General features: G+C 51.2%; 1 protein-coding gene across 1 annotated transcript in view; it reads left to right on the top strand.

Moving 5' to 3' along the window:
• Nucleotides 1-17,903, top strand: part of TSPAN15 (tetraspanin 15) — a 49,993-nt gene that overhangs the window by 27,302 nt on the left and 4,788 nt on the right. The window contains exons 2-5 of the mRNA XM_081250689.1: nt 1,957-2,142; nt 3,413-3,487; nt 12,465-12,560; nt 15,132-15,248. Coding sequence (XP_081106815.1) covers nt 1,957-2,142; nt 3,413-3,487; nt 12,465-12,560; nt 15,132-15,248 — 474 coding nt within the window. The remainder of the gene's footprint in view (nt 1-1,956; nt 2,143-3,412; nt 3,488-12,464; nt 12,561-15,131; nt 15,249-17,903) is intronic.

Raw genomic sequence — 17,903 nt, 5'->3', positions numbered from 1 at the left:
AGACCTTTGCTGACAGCACCATGGCTTCCAGCTCCTCTCCCACACTGCCTTCTGCTCTCTGAAGTCCAGTGTATCTGCTCTTGGGAATGTGTGGCCTGGAAAGTCAGAATCCTTGGACGGGAAGGAGGCTGGGTAGACAGCGGCAGACTCAAACCCAAGGGGGTCTATTGGGAAGCCTGGCTTGCATCCCTTCGACAGACATTGATTGTTAATGCCTGTTGTACTTCCTAAATGTCAGGACTGTTCTGGGTGCTGACGATGCCCGAAATGGTCAAAAATCCCTCCTAGCATGGAGCTTATGTTCTTGTGGGGAAAACAAACAATTAAAAAATAGAACAAAAAATGTAGTATGTTAAATACTTGCAATTACAAAGGAAAAACATAAAACAGGAAAATGGGATCGGGAGTTTCAAGGAGAGGGATTTTCTACATTTAAACGAGATGACCCCAAAGGCCTCACTGAGCAGGACAAATTGAGCAAAGACGGGAAGGAGGTGACGGAGGGAGCCATAGAGCCATATGGAGATCAGGAGGAAGAGCATTCCAGGCGGTGGGAACAGCCTGTGCAAAGGCCCTGGGGTGGCACACTTCGTGTGTTTGACCAGAGGTGAGGAGCCCCATGCAGTTAAAGCAGAGTGAGAAAGTGGGGGGAGTGAGAAGTGAGCTCAGACAGGCTGTGTAGGCTGTGATTAGAGTTGTGGCTTTTACTCTTGGCACACAGAGTACCATCCTGCCCTGATTAGGTTTCGCCTGTCACTCTGTTGTGGAGAACGGGCTGAAGGGGGCCAGTTAGAACACTATTGCCGATCCCAGTGCAATGTGGCAGTGCAGCCACAGACTCATCTGAGGGTTCGGGGTGATGTCAGCTGATAAGTCTCCCTAAAGATTTAGTATGAGAGCTTTCAGGCTGAGAGCAAAAAGGAGGTCCCCCAAGGGCTTTTTTTTGCCTGTTTTCTGATGGGTTGTTACAGTGGTCACCTTTCCACCGTTAGGAAAGTTGATGATGAAGAATTCACTGGAAAAGCCCTCCTGCTCCAACTTTCGGCCTTCCTGATAGTCTTTCTGAAGATAAATTCCATGTTTATGGTGCTGAGTGAAATGCCCATCTCCCTGAGCAGTTCTGAAATTTCCCTTGGTGACCTGACTGTGTAATACGCATCCCAGGGGCCCCAGGCTTTCAGACTTAGTGTTTCCAGTTTCCTTATCTCACAAAAGCCTTGCAAAAACCTGTGGGGTGAGCAGGGCAGAAATGATAAACTTCAGCCACTTTTCAGATGAGAACACAGACTCATGTGGTCCAATGCCTATCCAACGCCCAGAGTTAGCAAGCGGCACAGCTGGGACTTGAACCCGGGTTCTCTGACCCTCTAGCCAGTGGATTTTCCCTGATTCACCAGTACCTTCTTCTAAAGCAGCATTTCCAAATAGGGTCTGTATTAGTTTGCTAGGGCTGCCATAACAAAGTGCCACAGACTGGGTGGCTTAAACAACAGAGGTTTGTTGTCTTGCAGTTCTGGAGGCCAGAAGTCCAAGATGAAGGTGTGGGCAGAGTTGGTTTTCTCTGAGGCCTCTCGCTTTGGGTTTGTAGATGGCTGTCTTCTCCCTGTGTCTTCACATGGTCTTCTCTCTGTGTGTGTCTGTATCCTAATCGCCTCTTCTTCTAAGGACAACATTTGTATTGGATTAAGGCCTAGTCATAAGACCTCATTTTAAGTTAATTACCTCTTTAAAGCCTCAATCTCCAAGTACAGTCCCATTCTGAGGTCCTGGGGGTTAGGGCTTCAGCATGTGAATTTGGGGGGACACAGTTGAGCCCATAACAGGTTCCCTCACATCTAGTCACCTGAGGTGAGCCCCTCTAACAGCAGACACCACAGCCCTCAGACGAGCCCTTTGTAGGAAAATCACGTGACTGCCAGTCCTTCTCCTCTCTCACTCCTTGCTTTCTTGCTGCAGCTGATCGGGGGCCTGGTCCTGTCAGTGGGGATCTATGCAGAGGTCGAGAGGCAGAAATACAAAACCCTGGAAAGTGCCTTTCTGGCCCCGGCCATCATCCTCATCCTCCTGGGGGTTGTCATGTTCATCGTGTCCTTCATCGGCGTGCTGGCTTCCCTTCGCGACAACCTGTGCCTTCTCCAAGCGGTGAGTCCGCCCCACGCACCCCTCAGCCACTGGTGGTGGTGGGGTCCTTGGCGTCCCCAGGAGAGCTGGGGAGAGCACCCCTGGGCCCTTGGGCATCCCAGTTATTCAGCCCTTGCCTCAAACCAGCTCTTTTAGAGGGTTTCCTGGGTCAGCCTGTCTGTGCACGTTGGCCCAAGAGTGCCCAGCCTCCTCCACTTCTGCGTAGAAAGGCTGATTTGAATACTGTTCTTCTTACTTAACTGTGTTGGTCTGGACTGTCGGTTGGAGGTGGGACAAAGTACACTCAAATGAGAGCAAGCAAAACCAAGAAAAGTTGGTGGTGGTGAGTCAGTAGCTCATGTAACCAGCAAGCCCATACTGGGTCCGGGCGTATAGATGGTGCCCTCAGGCTCTCTCTCTTGCCACCTCCCAGCTGGATGCCCGATGCTGTTCTCAGGCTCTCTTTGCAGTGGTGGCCAGCAGCCTCAGGCCAACAGTCCTTATGGTTCTTGATTCCGGGGAATCTTTCCTGGTAACTCTGGCCAAGGTCCTAGGACTCTGATGGGCCTGCTTGGCCAAGTGCCTGCCCTGGGGTCAGGGGAGGTCAACCCCCCTACCCCTCTTACTGGCAGGAGATGGATGGCTTCCCAAAGTGGGGGGTGCCGGGTAGAAGGATCTCTTTTCTCTGCATCCACGTGTGTGTTTGACCTCATTGTCCACCTCACACGGGAAGCCCCTAAAAGCCCCTATGAGGATAGTCTCGGTGCTGCCTGAGCCTGGAAGTTAATTGACATCAGTTTGGACAATGCCTGTTTCTGTGATAAAGGGGGGTGTATCCTCTCAGCCTCAGGCATCCCCTCACCCACCCTGGGGGTCTGGGAAGCCACTGTGCAGAGCCTCTGCAGGCAGAGCTGGAAATGCTGTGCAGCCTGCTCATCAAGCCAGGCCTGTCCCCTCTGGGTCAGCCAGAGCGAGGACCAGCTCTGCTTGTGGTGGGGGGTGGGTAGAGGGGATTGTGTTTCTCCACCTAGACCCTGCTGAGGACCCCTGGGACAAACCTTGATAACAGTCTGGCTGGGACAGCTGAGTCACTTTTCCTGACCACTAGCTCCAGCGACAGGCTTTCCCAGGAATGTGTGTCCACATCCTGTGTCCTCACAGGAGGAAGGGGCGAAAGGCCCAGGAGCCGCTAAGAGCTCCGACAGAGATGATTCTCTTCATTGCGCCTGACCTCGGAGCAGATGGCACTTCCCCTTCCCCTCTAGGTGAATCTCTGAATTTTGTTTTCCAGTTTATGTACATCCTTGGGATTTGCCTCATAATCGAGCTCATTGGTGGCGTGGTGGCCTTGATCTTCCGGAACCAGGTGGGCCTCTGGCGCATTTATCAGCCATGTGTATGCTAGTCACCCACTGTGTGTGTGCCCAGGGCTGCAAACTGGGGGTGCAACAGAGAGCTGGTCAGGTAATCCCTCGTGGAACATCCACTGGGCTGGGGCGGTGGGCACTGAACAGGTAAACCGGAGAACAAGAAAACAAAACAGGCTGATAGCAGAGTGCCTGGGGTGGAGGTGGGGAGGATGCTGCTGAAAAGGAGCCAACCGGCTAAGGCTCAGAGGAAACAGAGGTCCAGGCGGAGGGAGCCACTGAGGCAGAAGGGAGCTTGGCAGTTTTGTGCACAGTGTGGAGGCCGCTTGGCTGAAACAGGTGAGTGATGGGGAGGGGGTAGAAGGTGAGGATCTAGGGCAGATCAGGTGGGGCCTTGGGTTTTTGTTTTAAAGGCAGTAGGAAGCCTTTGGAGAGTTTTATGCTGGGAAGTGATGTGATCTGATTCACATTTTACTTGCTGCTGAATGGAGAGTGGACAGTAGGGAGACCAGCTGGGTGGACCTTAACCACAGGCATGTCTACACCCTTGGAATCCAGGGGTCTTCTTCCTGTTTCATGATGGAAGGGGAGATTCCCATCATATTGATGGAGTCATTGAGGCACAGAGAGGTTAAGAAGCCCTCCTGAGAGCGCACAGGAAGATGGAGGCAGCTCAGGGATGCTTTCCAATCTTTTTTTCAGTTCTTTTTTCTCCCCTGCCCTAGCTTTATGGGGAATAATTGACAAATAAAATTGTGATATATTTAAACTGTACAGTGTGATGATTTGAGATATGTATACATTGTGAAAGGATTACCACAATCAAGTCAATTAATACATCCATCACCTCAAATAGTTAACTTTTTTTTTTTTTTTTGGTGAGAATACTTAAGATCTGTTCCCTTAGCAAATTTCAAATGTATAATACAGTATTATTAACTATAGTCAGCATGCTGTACATTAGATCCTCAGAGCTTATTCATCTTATAACTGGAAGTTTGTACCATTGACCAACATCTCCATATTTTGCCCACCTCCTGTCCTCTGGCAACCACTTTTCTACTCGCTGGTTCTATGAGTTTGACTTTTTTTTTTTTTTTTTTAAGACTCCACATATAAGTGACTCCATATAGTGTTTTTCTTTCTCTGTCCGACTTATTTCACCTAGTATAACACCCTCGAGGTTCACCCATGTTGTCACAAGTGGCAGGTTTTCCTTCTTTTTTATGGCTGAATAATATTCCATTATATATACATTATATATATATATATATATATACACACACACACACACACAATGGAGAATATATGTATATATATCTATATATATGCATATCTGTATCTCTCTCTATATATGTATATATCTCACATCTTTATCCATCCATCTGGCAACAGACACTTAGGTTGTTTCCATATCTTGGCAATTGTGAATCATGCTGCAATGAACATGAGAGTTCTTTTCCTGGCACATAACTCTTTGAGATAGTAATTTCATTCCCTTTGGATATATACCCGCAAGTGGGATTGGACCACATATGGTAGTTCTATTTTTAATTTTTTGAGGAATCATCATACTGTTTTCCATAATGATTGTACCAATTTACACTCCCATCAACAGTGTACAAAGGTTCCCTTTTCTCCTCACCAACATTTGTCTCTCGCTTTTTGATAATAGACATTCCAACGGGAGTGAGATAATATCTCATTGTGGTTTCAGTTTGCATTTCCCTGATGTTTAGTGATGTTGAGCATCTTTCCATATACCTGTTGGCCATTTGTATGTCTTCTCTGGAAAAATATCTATTCAGGTTCTCTGCCTGTTTTTTACTCAGATTACAGTTGACCCTTGAACAACATGGGTTTGAAATGTGTATGTCTACTTATACACAGATTTTTTTCAATAAATACAGTACCTGTATTTCATTTTACAGATCTTTAAATAACTAAGTGTGAGGAAAAGTTTATGTTCGGGTTAGAGATCACAATCTCTAACCCGAACATAAACATAAACAGGGTTTGAGTCCTGATTCTATTTAAGCTGTTTTAGCTTCCTGCCCTTGGGTGCGTTATTTATAATTTCCTTTGTTTTTGAGGCAGAAATAGCAGTATGCAGATTTTCACCTGTGTTGGGTGTTGGCATCCCTAATCCCTACAGTGTTCAAGGGTCAACTGTATTTGATTTTTTTGCTATTCAGTTATAAGGGTTCCTTGTATATTTTGGATATTAACCTCTTATCAGATATATGGTTTACAAATATTTTCATAGTTTGCCTTTTTACTTTTTTGATTATTTTGCCGTACAGAAACTTTTTTGTTTGATGTAGTCCCACTTATTTATTTTTGCTATAGGCGACATTGCCTATATGTTTGATGTCAGATCCAAAAAATCACTGCTAAGACCAGTATCAAGGAGGTTTTCCCTATATTTTCTTCTAGGAGTTAGTTCTACAATTTCAGGTCTTATATTTAAGTCTTTCATTTGTTTTGAGTTGATTTTTGTCTATGGTATAAGATAAGGGTCTAATTTCATTCTTTAGCATGTGGATTTCCAGTTTTCTCAACACCATTTATTAAAGAGATTGTCCTTTCCCTGTTGTATATTCTTGGCATCTTTGCTGGAAATTAGTTGACCATATATGTGTGGGTTTATTTCCAGGCTCTCTATTCTGTTCCATTGACCTATGTGTCTATTTTTATGTCAACACCATACTGTTTTGGTAACTATAGCTTTGCAATATTAAAATCATGAAGAGTGATGCCTCCAGCTTTGTTCTTCTTGCTCAAGATTGCTTTGGCTATTGAGGTTTGTTGTGGTTCCATATGAATTTGAGGATTTTTTTTCTATTTCTGTGAAAGATGCCATCTGAATTTTGATAGGGGATTGCATTGAATCTGTAGATTGCCTTGTCCCATTGGTTGTCTTCCCAATCTAGTTTTGCTACCTGTTCCTCCTTTTTTCTCTTTTCTACTTTTCAGACCGTCTGCTCTGGGCTGGCAGTTCCAGGGTATTGGTTCATTTTTCAGCAGACTTGAGGGGAGAGAGATGTTTATTCCATTTGCGAATGGGGATGGATTTTTGTGCAGCCAGCAGGGCTTCTGGCCAGCCCACAGCTTTCCAGAGTTATGAGTGCTTTACTGACTGGAGCCCAGGTCCAGGCCAGGGTTAGCAGCCTCATTGGTTTAATAAACAATCCCCTAAGTGAACAGCAGTTCTGGTTTCCCAGGTGCTTTCACAAAGGCAGCTGACTTATTTTCCAGTGCCGGGTAGGTCAACAGGGGCTGTGACACCACTCCTTTCCAGGGAGAGAACCGAGCTAAGACGAAACCTCCAGGGACCCTTAGTCCTTACAGCTGAGGATGCCGTGGGCCTGAGGTCAGGGGTGAGAGTTTCCATTATCCCCAAACCCTGAGGGCACCACGGGGTGAAGTGTGTTCCTTCCCCTTGGATGGGTTGTCCCCTTCATGGGGCCCTGTCAGGGGAAGATCTCAGTGTACAACCCAGGAAGGACCTTCACCTTCAGGGCTCTCAGCTCTTTGGAGGCTCATGATGGGCTGTGCTGTCATATGCCCATGATACATAATTCAAAAAATTTAAAAATGAGCTACAGAAGTAAGTGCAGTAAGATCTCCACAATGAAGGAAAAATCTGGAAGGAAATAGAAATATTAACATATTAATTCACATCTCCTCTGAGGGATGGGACTCTGTTTTTCCCTAGCTCCCAAATTTTCTTTTTCTTTTTTTATAATCAAGGGGGAAAATACCATATAAAGAAAAATGATGTCCCTGCCAACTGTAATGCCATGCGATTTTGTAAAACAAGAAATGGGCCAATGGCGAGGATAGGGAAGGAGCAGCCTGGCTGTTGATGGTGGCAGAAAGGGGCAGCGTACGATGGAGGAAGAGGTGAGGCACAGTCAAGGTCAGGTTCCAGGAGGAGGTGAGTTCCCAACTCCAGTTTTTCTTCACCAAGAGGAGAAGACAGAGTTCTCTGAATCACAGTGTAACAAGTTCAGTCTCCAGCCCTGCAGGCTACCTCTTAACTCTAAGAATCCACTTGTGGTGACAAATGAGGACAAGTCATCAGGCTAATAACTTCACACAGGGTTCTCAGGAAGGTGCACAGACCATGGCCACTGCCAGGCAACGAAAGATAAACAGACTCCCGAGTGTAAGGAAGAAACTCTCCATCAACCGCTGCCCCTGGATGAGGTTTCTGCTGCCAGGCACGACCCAGTAGTTGGACTGAAGCAGCTTTTCTGCTTGTGCAGGGTCGAGTGGCCGTGCGTTGGAGAGCTGGGTGCAGAGAGCTGTTGGCCCCAAGGGCCCGGGCATTAGAAGCAGGAGAAGTGCAGCACCTTGAACCCAGTGGGGGGCAGAGAACCTGAATGACCTCCACAGCTGTCTGGGTCTCACCGCTCTTGACCTGCCATCACCCCAGCTTGTCCTGAGCCTCTCTGGAGGGTGTCGGGGGTTTTGGAGGTGGGCAGCTCTTGCCCGTGTGTTCCCAGCCAGGCAGGGCTGAGCAGGGGCACCCAGAGGGCACTGGGCTGTAGCTGGTACGTCTTTACCCATCCCCGACCTCCTTCCCTCTACCACCAGAACAGTCAGGGGAGCGACCAGTTTCCTGGCCTTGATCAGAGGGTGCTGTGGTCACACCCAGCACCAGGCCATGGAATGATGGGCAGCACCCAGCCTGTTTATCATGGCACTGCCACTAGCGGGCTCTGGGTGTGACCATTGAGGTCAGGGCAGGGAGAAAGGAGACAGCATGGCCTGCTTGGCTGAGCACCTGAGCATGTATATATCCTTCCCACCCAGAAGAAAGTAGAGAAAGTTCTGCACTGTTATGGACAGATTCCCACAGCTGGTGCCTCCCACTGTGGGAGTGAGAGCTGGAGCCCCAAACACCTGGGAGACCAAAGCATAACCCTCCCCCACCATGGGGGTTAATCCTGTGACCTCCAGCCAGGTATTCCAGAGAACCTTGCAGAATTTGCACCTCTTCTTTCTCACTCCCTGGGTTCCTCTCAACCCTTGGTTGTCTGATGGGGCCCATCTCAGGGCTGGAGCAGAGGCTGGGGTCTGGAGGCAACAAGGATGAATCCCCACCTTCTGGGGGTACTGAGGGGAGCCCGGAGATGCTGGCTCAGCCCAGGCACTAAGGGAGGAAGGAAGTCCTAGGCTGAGCAGCCGCCTCTGCGTTATGAGAGCTGAGCTGCCGGCTATTGGGCCTCCCCAGCATGGGCCTCAGAAGCGGACATGAAGCGATGGAAGCCGGCTGGCAGCCTGCAGGAAACTAGGACAGCTCCGCCCCCAGAGGCCTGGTGGGAGGCTCCGGCTGCCAGCCCTTCCACTCCTGCCTTTCTGCTCCTTGGCCTCCCGTCCTGGGGGAGCTGCTGCCCCATGCGCCCCACCCCTCCAGTTCCTCATTTATTTAGGCTAAAAAAAAAAGGCTTTATTGATATTTAATTCACATGCCATACAATTCACTCATTTAAAGTGTACATTCAGATATGTGCAACCATCACCACTGTCGATTTTAGAACATTTTCATGACCTCCAGAAGAAATCTGACATCCCTTAGCTATTCTCCTCATTCATTTAAAAACTCTCCAAGTGCCTCTACTGAGAGCAGTGATGCAGAGGCTTCAGATATCTTTAAAACTAGATTAAAAGAAAGAACTAGAAAGGGCAATTCTTTGTAGCTTGAGTCTGGTAGCTTGAACAATGTGCTCTGAAAATCCCATGGCCTTTGATGTTTGCTTACTCTTTGCTTAATTTAGCCCGGGCCACGTGCCTCTGAGGCCATGCCAGCCATTTGTGAAAGGTGGTTTTCTAGTCCTCATTGGAGCTGCCCCTGCTGTGTGACCTGGTTTAGAGCAGGGTGGGGCTGGCACTGTGTGCGTTTGGCCTCTGGATGCAGCAGAGGAAGCCAGAATTCTCTTTTCCCTTCCACGCTCCCACAGGGCACGTCCTCTCAGCGGCTCCCCCAGTCCCTCAGGACGTTGTGGGATATAGCACCGTGCTTTACAGTTAATTAGAGTTAATTAATGACCGGTACGACCTCCACCCCCACAGGAACCACCCAAGCATTCTACACATCTCTCTGGCGCGGGCATGCATGCGCACACGCACACGCGTGGTGCCGAAGGCAGTGCACACGTGCAAGAACCAGCACAAACCAAAGAGCTCTGTGATGGGAACTGGGGGCAGCTGCCGCCCGTGGAGCCTGGGACCATCTGTTCTTCCTGTCCATCCCGAGAGGCCTCCAGCGGGGCCTCCCTTCCCCACAGGGTCCTGGTTCAGCTAACCAGATGGAAGGCCTGATTTGCACAAAGAGGGCTCTTTTGGAGTCCGTGCCTTGGGAAAATGCTCAGAGGCTGAGCTGGTTTGGGGAGGGAGGTCAGGGCTGCTCACCAAAGAGGGAGGGAGAGCCTTTCTGCTTTGGGCCACTGAGCGTTCCCTCTACCACCTGTCTTCCTCCCTGCCCTGGGCCTCCTGCCCGCATCCCACCCTGTTTCCTAACAGCATGTGACCCAGTGGGAGGGCTGAGGGGTGAGCCAGTGGGCTGGGGTAGGTGGACCAGGATGGTCCACAGTGCCTTGAGAGTGGAAGGAAGCCACCCCGCCTCCCATGAGTGTGGCCCTAGACATGTCCCTGACCTTGGACATCAGCCCCTGCACCTCAGTTCAGCCAAGGGCCCCTTACACCATGCCATTTAATGCTGCGAGCTCATTCCCTTGCCCTACCCTGGGTGACAGACTGATCCTGCCTGGTGTCCTGTTTTCTTCGACACCCCCAACCATGCTCCAGCTGGCTGGCCTGTCCCTTCGTCACCCAGAGGAGCAGGTGCCCAAGGTCGGAAAGGCTGCAGGACCTGGGGGCCTCTGGGAAGGGTGGCCTGAGGCCAGGCAGCTTCCTGCTCTGCCCAGGTCGAGTGGCCAGCAAGCGGCTCTTCCCCTGAGCCCCTGCCCTGGGTGGGACCCAGTGCCAGACCTGGGCAGGGCTGAGGGCTGGTGACTGCAGAGCCTCTCACATGGGAAGGGGGCTGGCTCTGTGCCTCCCGAGGCCTGCAGCTCCCAGGTCTGCTCCTGAGCGGCTGATTTTCATCAGCAGAGGGTTTTCCTTCTGGCCACAGAGGTAGGTTTCCCGGAGCCAGTCTCCTTTGTCACCTTGGCTTTGAGCAGTGTCTGAATTTCAGGAAGGAGATGGTTGTCATATCCTTCATTCCTCTCCTTTTGATACTGGAGATGGTTTGGGGAGATGGCCCCAATCTGAACCTTGGGTTCTTATCTTGGCTTCTTTTTTGTTTTCTGTTTTCCATATTAGCTTTAATCAGTGATAACACATGATCTTTTATGAGGCTAAGATTGTTAATATTGTTTCTCATTTTACGGAGGAGTTACCTTGGATAACCTATCCCCACACAGAGTTTTTGTTTTTGTTTTGAATTTTTATTGGAGTATATAGTTGATCTACAATGTTGTGTTAGTTTCTGGTATAAAGCAAAGTGAATCAGTCATACATATACTTATCTTGGCTTCTTAAAGTGTATCAGGCCGGGAGTTTGACGCTTTGGTTCCAGCACCTCTCTGCAAGTGATCAGCAGGGTGACCTTGGACACATCACGTCACCTCTTTGGGCTGCAGGGTGTTTGTGAGGGGTCCCAGGCTAGGGCCCAGCTCTTGGACAAGACTTAGGGCCTTAATTTCTTCTGGCATTAGCCATTTTCCACTGATGACATAATGGGTATGAAGTGATACCATAGGGTATGTGTCTCCTGGAAAAAGAAAGACCTATCATAATAACAGCAGGACTTACTATGTGCCTGGCATCCTGCTAAGCACTTTTGTAGATTTATTTTATTTGAATCTCCAACCCCTCCCAAGCAGAGGATTCTCCCCCACCCCCAGCCCCCATTCTGTAGAGGAAGAAATCCCGGAAGTTAAATGAAGTGCCTGAGGCCTACGTGGCTGCAGGGAGTGTTCTTGACCATGAGGCTTGACAGCCCCTCCCAGCCTAGTCTTTGATCTTCAGAGCTCGAAGGTGTCTTAAACATAGGCCTGCAGGGTTGGTTCACAAGTGGGAAACTGAGGCCCAGAGAGGAGGAGTAGCTGTGATGGGGCCTGCAGTCCCAGGCTGGGGCCTGGAACCCAGGGCCCTGCTGTCCCCACGTACCCTGAGGGCGCCTCCCCCAGGAATCGTCGTGCTCCAGAGCTGAGAATGCACCCTTTGTGCCAGCACAATCTCTGATGAGGCACGGGCCTCCCTGCTCTGAAAGCCCTGATTGTCGCTGCGAGTGTGGAGCTGGGCTGCCCACGCTCCCGCCCCATCCCTTCCTGCTGTGGGGCCTTTTGTGCTCCTGGATCCCAGTACAACAGCCGGGCTGTTGATCCAGAAGGCCTAGTGTGACTGGGAGAGGGCAGCCTGCCAGCGCCCTTCCCGGTGGGGATTGTCCCAGCCCGAGAGGGAGGTAGGTGGGCCCTGTCATCTCCCTGCAGTGACAGAGAGAGGCCCGGAGGAGAGTCAGGAGACCTGGTTTCCAGTCCTGGCCGGGCCCCTAACCAGAGTTGAGACCTGCTCGGTGATCTGGGGAGAATCAAGCTCCCTCTCTGGGCCTCCTTATCTGTAGAACAAGAGCTTGGATAGGAGAGAAGAGTGGAGAGGAGGCCTGGAGGGCAAAGGGAAGATTCCAGCACAGGCCTGTCTTTGGCAGTAGAAGCAGCACCAGGCCAGGAACCTGAGCAGCTGAGTCCCAGCCCTGGCCTGGATGGGTTGTTTGATCTGTAAAGGAATGGGATGCACCATTCCTGCATCCGATGGGCACTGGGGGCGTGGAAGGGGTGCTTTCTGCAGGTAGGGGCAGGGGCCACCTGAGCATGTGGGCACTCTGGTTTAATCCCGACTTTTGGGAGATCTCGGGACTCTGGGGATGCGTGCTCTTCTTCCTTTGTAATTTCTCTGTCTAAATAGACCATTGACTTTCTGAATGACAACATTCGAAGAGGAATCGTGAACTACTATGACGATCTGGACTTCAAAAACATCATGGACTTTGTTCAGAAGGAGGTGAGCCAGGCGCTTTGGGTCAGACATCTGCCTCCCATGCCCTTTGTCCCCTACTGGGGACGCTGCTCAAGAGGTTGGGGGTGAGGGTCACATGGCTTATCCGTTCCCAAAGCAGGTGGCTGGCCAAGTTGGGAGGCAAGGGTGGGCCGTGGATGGCCACCAATGGTAGGGATGCCAGGGCCTGACCTTCTCAACCAGCTCTCTACCCGTGTGCTTCACCCACAGTATACTTGCCCTACCTGTTCCTCTCCAGGTACACGGACCCTCCCCTCCTGGAAAAATAAAAGAACAAGGTCAGGGGTAGCTACAAGCCACCTGGCAGTGCCTCAGGGTGCCCCTCTCCAGTGGGTAAAGATCCTCCTTCTTTGAGGTGGGAGTGACCTCCAAGCCACCCAGTTCAAAGTTCCCTCTGCCAAGACCCTTTAGTGACGGGGAGCTCACTGCCTTGCCAAGTCAAGGACAGCCCCGACGGGGAGAGAGCTCTTCCCCGATTCCATTTCCCCCTGCATGGGGGAACAGAACAAGACTTCTCCTTTTCCTCGATGACACTTGTTTGAATGTGATGATTGTCATTTGGGGATGTCATCCCTCTTCCCAAGGTCCACCCAAATCTGTGGGTGTAATAATAATAGCAGTTGCAGGGCAAGCTGCTGCCCTCGGGGGCTTCTACACATCAATCTCACTTAGTCCTGAGCCTCAGCTTCCTCATCTGCCTCAAGGGGATACTAATGGTCCCTTCCTCTTGGCGTCGTTGTGAGATGGCCTTGATGTATTTCAGAGGTGGTTAGAGCAGTGCCAGGCAAATGATGAGACTTAAGTCAGTGTCAGCTGCGGCGATCATCATCCTCATGTCCTACTAGGTGAGGACAAGCAGAGTTTGAGGGCCGAGTGCCCGCTCAGCCCTGGCAGTGCTTCTTTGGACATGACCTTGGGGGCGTCAGCTGGCCTGATCTCCGTGCTAGTCCTCAGTGGGGACCAACATCTCAGCGCACCCAGCGCCACCCGTAGTGGCCACACCCTTGGCTCAGGCCTTCGATGTAGTCACAACAGGTGCAGCCTCTGGGAGGCCCTTCTTTGCCAGGGATGTGCCTGCCAGCTCTGGCCATCAAGTGGAGCAAAATGCTTTTATTGGAACCAACCTTCAGCTGGCTTGCAATTTTCATTTCTTCCAGGGTGGAATGGCGGGATGACTCATGCTCATTGGGCACCCTGCTTGGTGCTGAATGCCTGATGCGTGGCTTCCCTTTGTAATTCTCAGCTCAGCTGTGTAAAGCTGGCATTGCTCTTCCTGTTTTACAGTTGAGGCTCTGAGGCCCAGAGAGAATCATTGACTTGCCCAAAGTCACACAGCATGGAGTGGTAGTGTGAGGATTTGAACTCAGGCCTGTCTGATGGCAAAGCAAATGCCCTTTGCACTGTACCCCAAAGAGGCACTTCCAGATCCCTCAAACTGATCACCAAAAAGGCTCTATGGGGACTCTGAAAGGGTATCTGCTTTGTGTTTTTACTAAGACCTTGGACCGTATCACTCCCCTGGTTAAACCCTGCAATGACTTTCCGTCACTCAGAATACCATCCCAGCTCCCTGCTTGTTCTGGCTGACAAGGCTTTCACGGTCTGGCCTCATGGCCTCCATTCTTGCTGGCTCTGCTCCAGACACACCTGCTGCTGACATATAACTGCCTCGTCTCTGCATGGGGTCTTTGCATGTCTTGACTGGCTTTTTCTTGTTGTTCCTATTTCAGATTAAATGACATCTCCTCAGGCCTTTCCCGACCTCCCCGCTCCTTCCCCTGTTTGCCGTATCCCTGGTACCCAGCACTACCTCACTGCCCTTTTCATGACGGTGATTCCTCTCTGTCTCCCTCTGCAGATGTGTCCCATATGGGCAGGGCTGCGGTGCTTTTGCTCCCCCTTGTCTCTCTGGCACACAGAACAATGCCCGGCACACACCAGCATCTCAGTGGAGTAACTGCTTCCCCCAGGCATTGGCATCTGTACAGGGGGAGATGCAGGGAGGGGCTAAGCTAAGGGGAAAATGATGCCAGCTGTGCCATCGCTTCAGTCCTGAGCCCAGGCCAGGGTGTGAGGTGTGTGCCCCTTTGCTAAGGGCAGGACAGGAAGAGCTGGGGCATGTGAGGAGAAGGTCAGTGTGGTCCAGGGACCCCTGGGTTGTGGGGCTTCCCTAGAATCCTAGTCTCCGGGACCTTAACGGCCAGCTCCTTGGGTTGAGCGCCTGCCCTGGGGATGTGAGGATGGAGTCCGGTTGTCAAGGAAGGATGTTCCCTCCAGTGTTTAGTCACCACCCCGCTATCCCACCAAAAGGCTCCCCAGCCTTGCCTTGCATGCCTCTCCAGTGACGGGGCGCTCACTACCTATTGGGCAGCCATGCCGCTTTTGGCGAGCTCTGACCCCACAACGGATGCCTTGTTTGCTCCCTGTAGCTCCCCCTACCAGGGTGACCCCCATCATAAATCACATCGTCCATCCCCCGGCAGGGCCCTTCCCTGCCGTCTGCCCGGGGCCCCGGCGGTGATGGCAGCTCTTTTCCCCGCTTGCTTCCTCCCTCAGTTTAAGTGCTGTGGCGGAGAAGACTACCGAGATTGGAGCAAAAACCAGTACCACGACTGCAGTGCCCCCGGACCCCTGGCCTGCGGGGTGCCCTACACCTGCTGCTTCAGAAACACGGTACCCACTGCTCCTGGGGCTTCCCGGCTGGTCAAACGCTTCTCTCACGTTTCGGGACGGGTGGTGGGGATGGTTGGGTTGCGGCAGGCAGGAGGTGGTGGTCATTGTTGAGGCTTCCTGAGCCTCAAGGGCTACTAAAGGGGGTGAATCTGGGAGGGGGGCGGGGAAGTCTTGTCTTATTAGTAGCGGTCGTTAACATCTACTGAGCACTTACCATGTGCTGGCCTTTTCTAGGTTCTTTAGTTGTATTAACTCATTTAGTCTTTTCAACAACCCTGTGAGGTAGGTGCCGTTATTTCACCCACTGTACAGATGAGAAAACTGAGGAACCAAAAGATTAGGTGCTTTGCCCAAGGTTGATGGGGCTGGGATGAAAGTCAGGCAGCCATCGTCAGAGCTGCACCCTGGACTCCTGTGCAAGCCAGGCGAGGAGTAGGAGAGGGTCCAGGCTGGGGGGCTTAGCAGGGTGGCCGGCTTGACGGCTGTAGCCAGAGGACCAGAGCAGGGCCTGAACTTTGGGCATTGCTGGTGGCCTTTGGGCTTGACGTCCTGGTGACCATCAGCAACAGGGCATTTGGAAGGGGTCTGGTGATGTAACCGTCAGCCTCCGCCTCTCCCCAGTGGGATCCTCTCAGCTCTGTTGCCTCCTTGGCCACTTGGGAGGCTGCCCTGTGCTGTCACTGCTACTAAATGAGAGGCTTGGTCAATCCTGTGTTTGACTAATGTGTCCAAAAACTGCATGGTTTCTGGGTTGGAATGAGGCGGAGAGCTTTGCAATTACTCACACCCTGAAGAGTCATGGAAAATTTCTCTTCTGATGCTCCACCATTCTGTGCCCACTTCCGGATTCTGTAAACCAAGCAGCTGCTGGTAGGGGTGGGGGCCTCACCCAGTGAGTCAGGGAGCCAGTGCCAAGTGCATTAGCCCTAAAAAGGCTGGGCCAGGAGGGGAGGTTTATTTGGAAATTGTAGCTGCCATTTTAGGGTAGCTTTCTGTGCAAGGGCAGTGCTAGGGAAGAGCCCGGGTTTTTTAGGGAGGCCTACGGGGGGTGACCCTGAACTTCATCACCCAAGGCAGTGGCACCTGAAGGTCCAGGTTGAGATGTGGAAGCCCAACTTGTATTCATTCATTCATTCAACAAGTATTTATTGAGGACCTGCCAGATGTGGTTCTACACTCTGAGGATACAGAAGACACACAGAGAACTTTTGCCTGCATGGAGCTGACATTCTTTCTAGTGGGTAAAACTGACAAGAAAAATAAATAAGTAAAAGAGATAGTATGCTAGAAGATGATAAATGCTAAGGAGAAAAATAAAGCAGGGGCATGGAGGATTGCAATTTTAGTTACTGAGAAGGTAGGTTCTCAGTAAAACCCTGAAGGAAGTGAGGGAGCGAGCCATGTGTATCTGGGGATGGGAATTCCTGGCAGAGAGAAGAGCAAGTGCAAAGACCCTGAGGTGGGAGTTGCCCTGGAGACTTTGAGTAACAGTGCAGAGACCAGTGTGGCTGGAGCAGAGTGAGTGTGGGGGAGGAGAGTGGCAGACAAAGTCAGGGAGGTCATGGGTGCCCTGATGGCCATGGTTAGGACTTAGGTTCTCTTGAGTGACAAGCAGTCAAGTGACAGGGCTTTAGTAGCTGAGTAGCAGGTCTTACTTAGGCTTTACCAGGACCACCCTGTCTGCTGTGGGAACAGAGGTGATGTGGGGAGTCTGGTTAGGGGCTAGTGCGGTGGTCCAGGTGTCACAGCTAAGGCTGTCCAGGAAGTGGGCTCTGACATGCTGGTTAGTGAGCAGGAGGCTTAGTCGGAGGTGTGCTCAAGATTGACACCTGTAAGGGAGGTGACAGAAACTGGGCTGGGCAGAGGGAGAGGTTGAGCAATGATGCAGGCTCAGTGGGGGCCTCAGCTGCCTCTCCGGGAATGTCCTGGGATGATCCTTCAGAGTTGTCCCATATTGGGGCAAGGGGAACAGGTCTTCATACCCTCCACATGCACCAGGCATTACATGAGGAGTGTCCCACCTGGAAGGGACTTGCGGGCTTGTTCAGCAGAGAAACAGAACCAATAGGATGTGTGTGTGTGTGTAAAGAGATTTATTATAGGAAACTGGCTCACAGAATTATGGAGGCAGGCAAATCCCAAGATCTGCAGGGAGAGTCAGCAAGCGAGAGCCCCAGGAGAGCCAATCTGAGTCCATAGGCCTGAGAACCAGGAGAGCTGATGATGTAGTTCCTGTTTTAAGGCTGCCAGGCTCAAGGCCCAGGAAGACCCAGTGTTTCAGTTCAGGTTTGAAGTCAGGCAGGAAGAATTCTCCTGTACTTGGGGGAAGGGCAGCCCTTTTGTCCTATTCAGGCCATCGACTGATTGGATGAGGCCCACCCACGTTAGGGAGGGCAATCTGCTTTACTCAGGCTACTGATTTAAATGTTAATCTCATTGGGGGCTTCCCTGGTGGCGCAGTGGTTAAGAATCCGCCTGCCAGTGCAGGGGACACAGGTTCGAGCCCTGGTCTGCGAAGATCCCACATGCCGCAGAGCAACTAAACCTGTGCGCCACAACTGCTGAGCCTGCGCTCTAGAGCCCATGAGCCACAACTACTACTGGAGCCCAAGCGCCTAGAGCCCGTGCTCCACAACAAGAGAAGCCACCTCAATG

The sequence above is a fragment of the Mesoplodon bidens genome (assembly GCF_964165515.1).
Source record: "Mesoplodon bidens genome assembly, chromosome: 1".
Taxonomy (NCBI): domain Eukaryota; kingdom Metazoa; phylum Chordata; class Mammalia; order Artiodactyla; family Ziphiidae; genus Mesoplodon; species Mesoplodon bidens.
The sequence above is the reverse complement of the archived record's forward strand: the minus strand, read 5'-3'. Positions and strand labels throughout refer to the sequence as shown.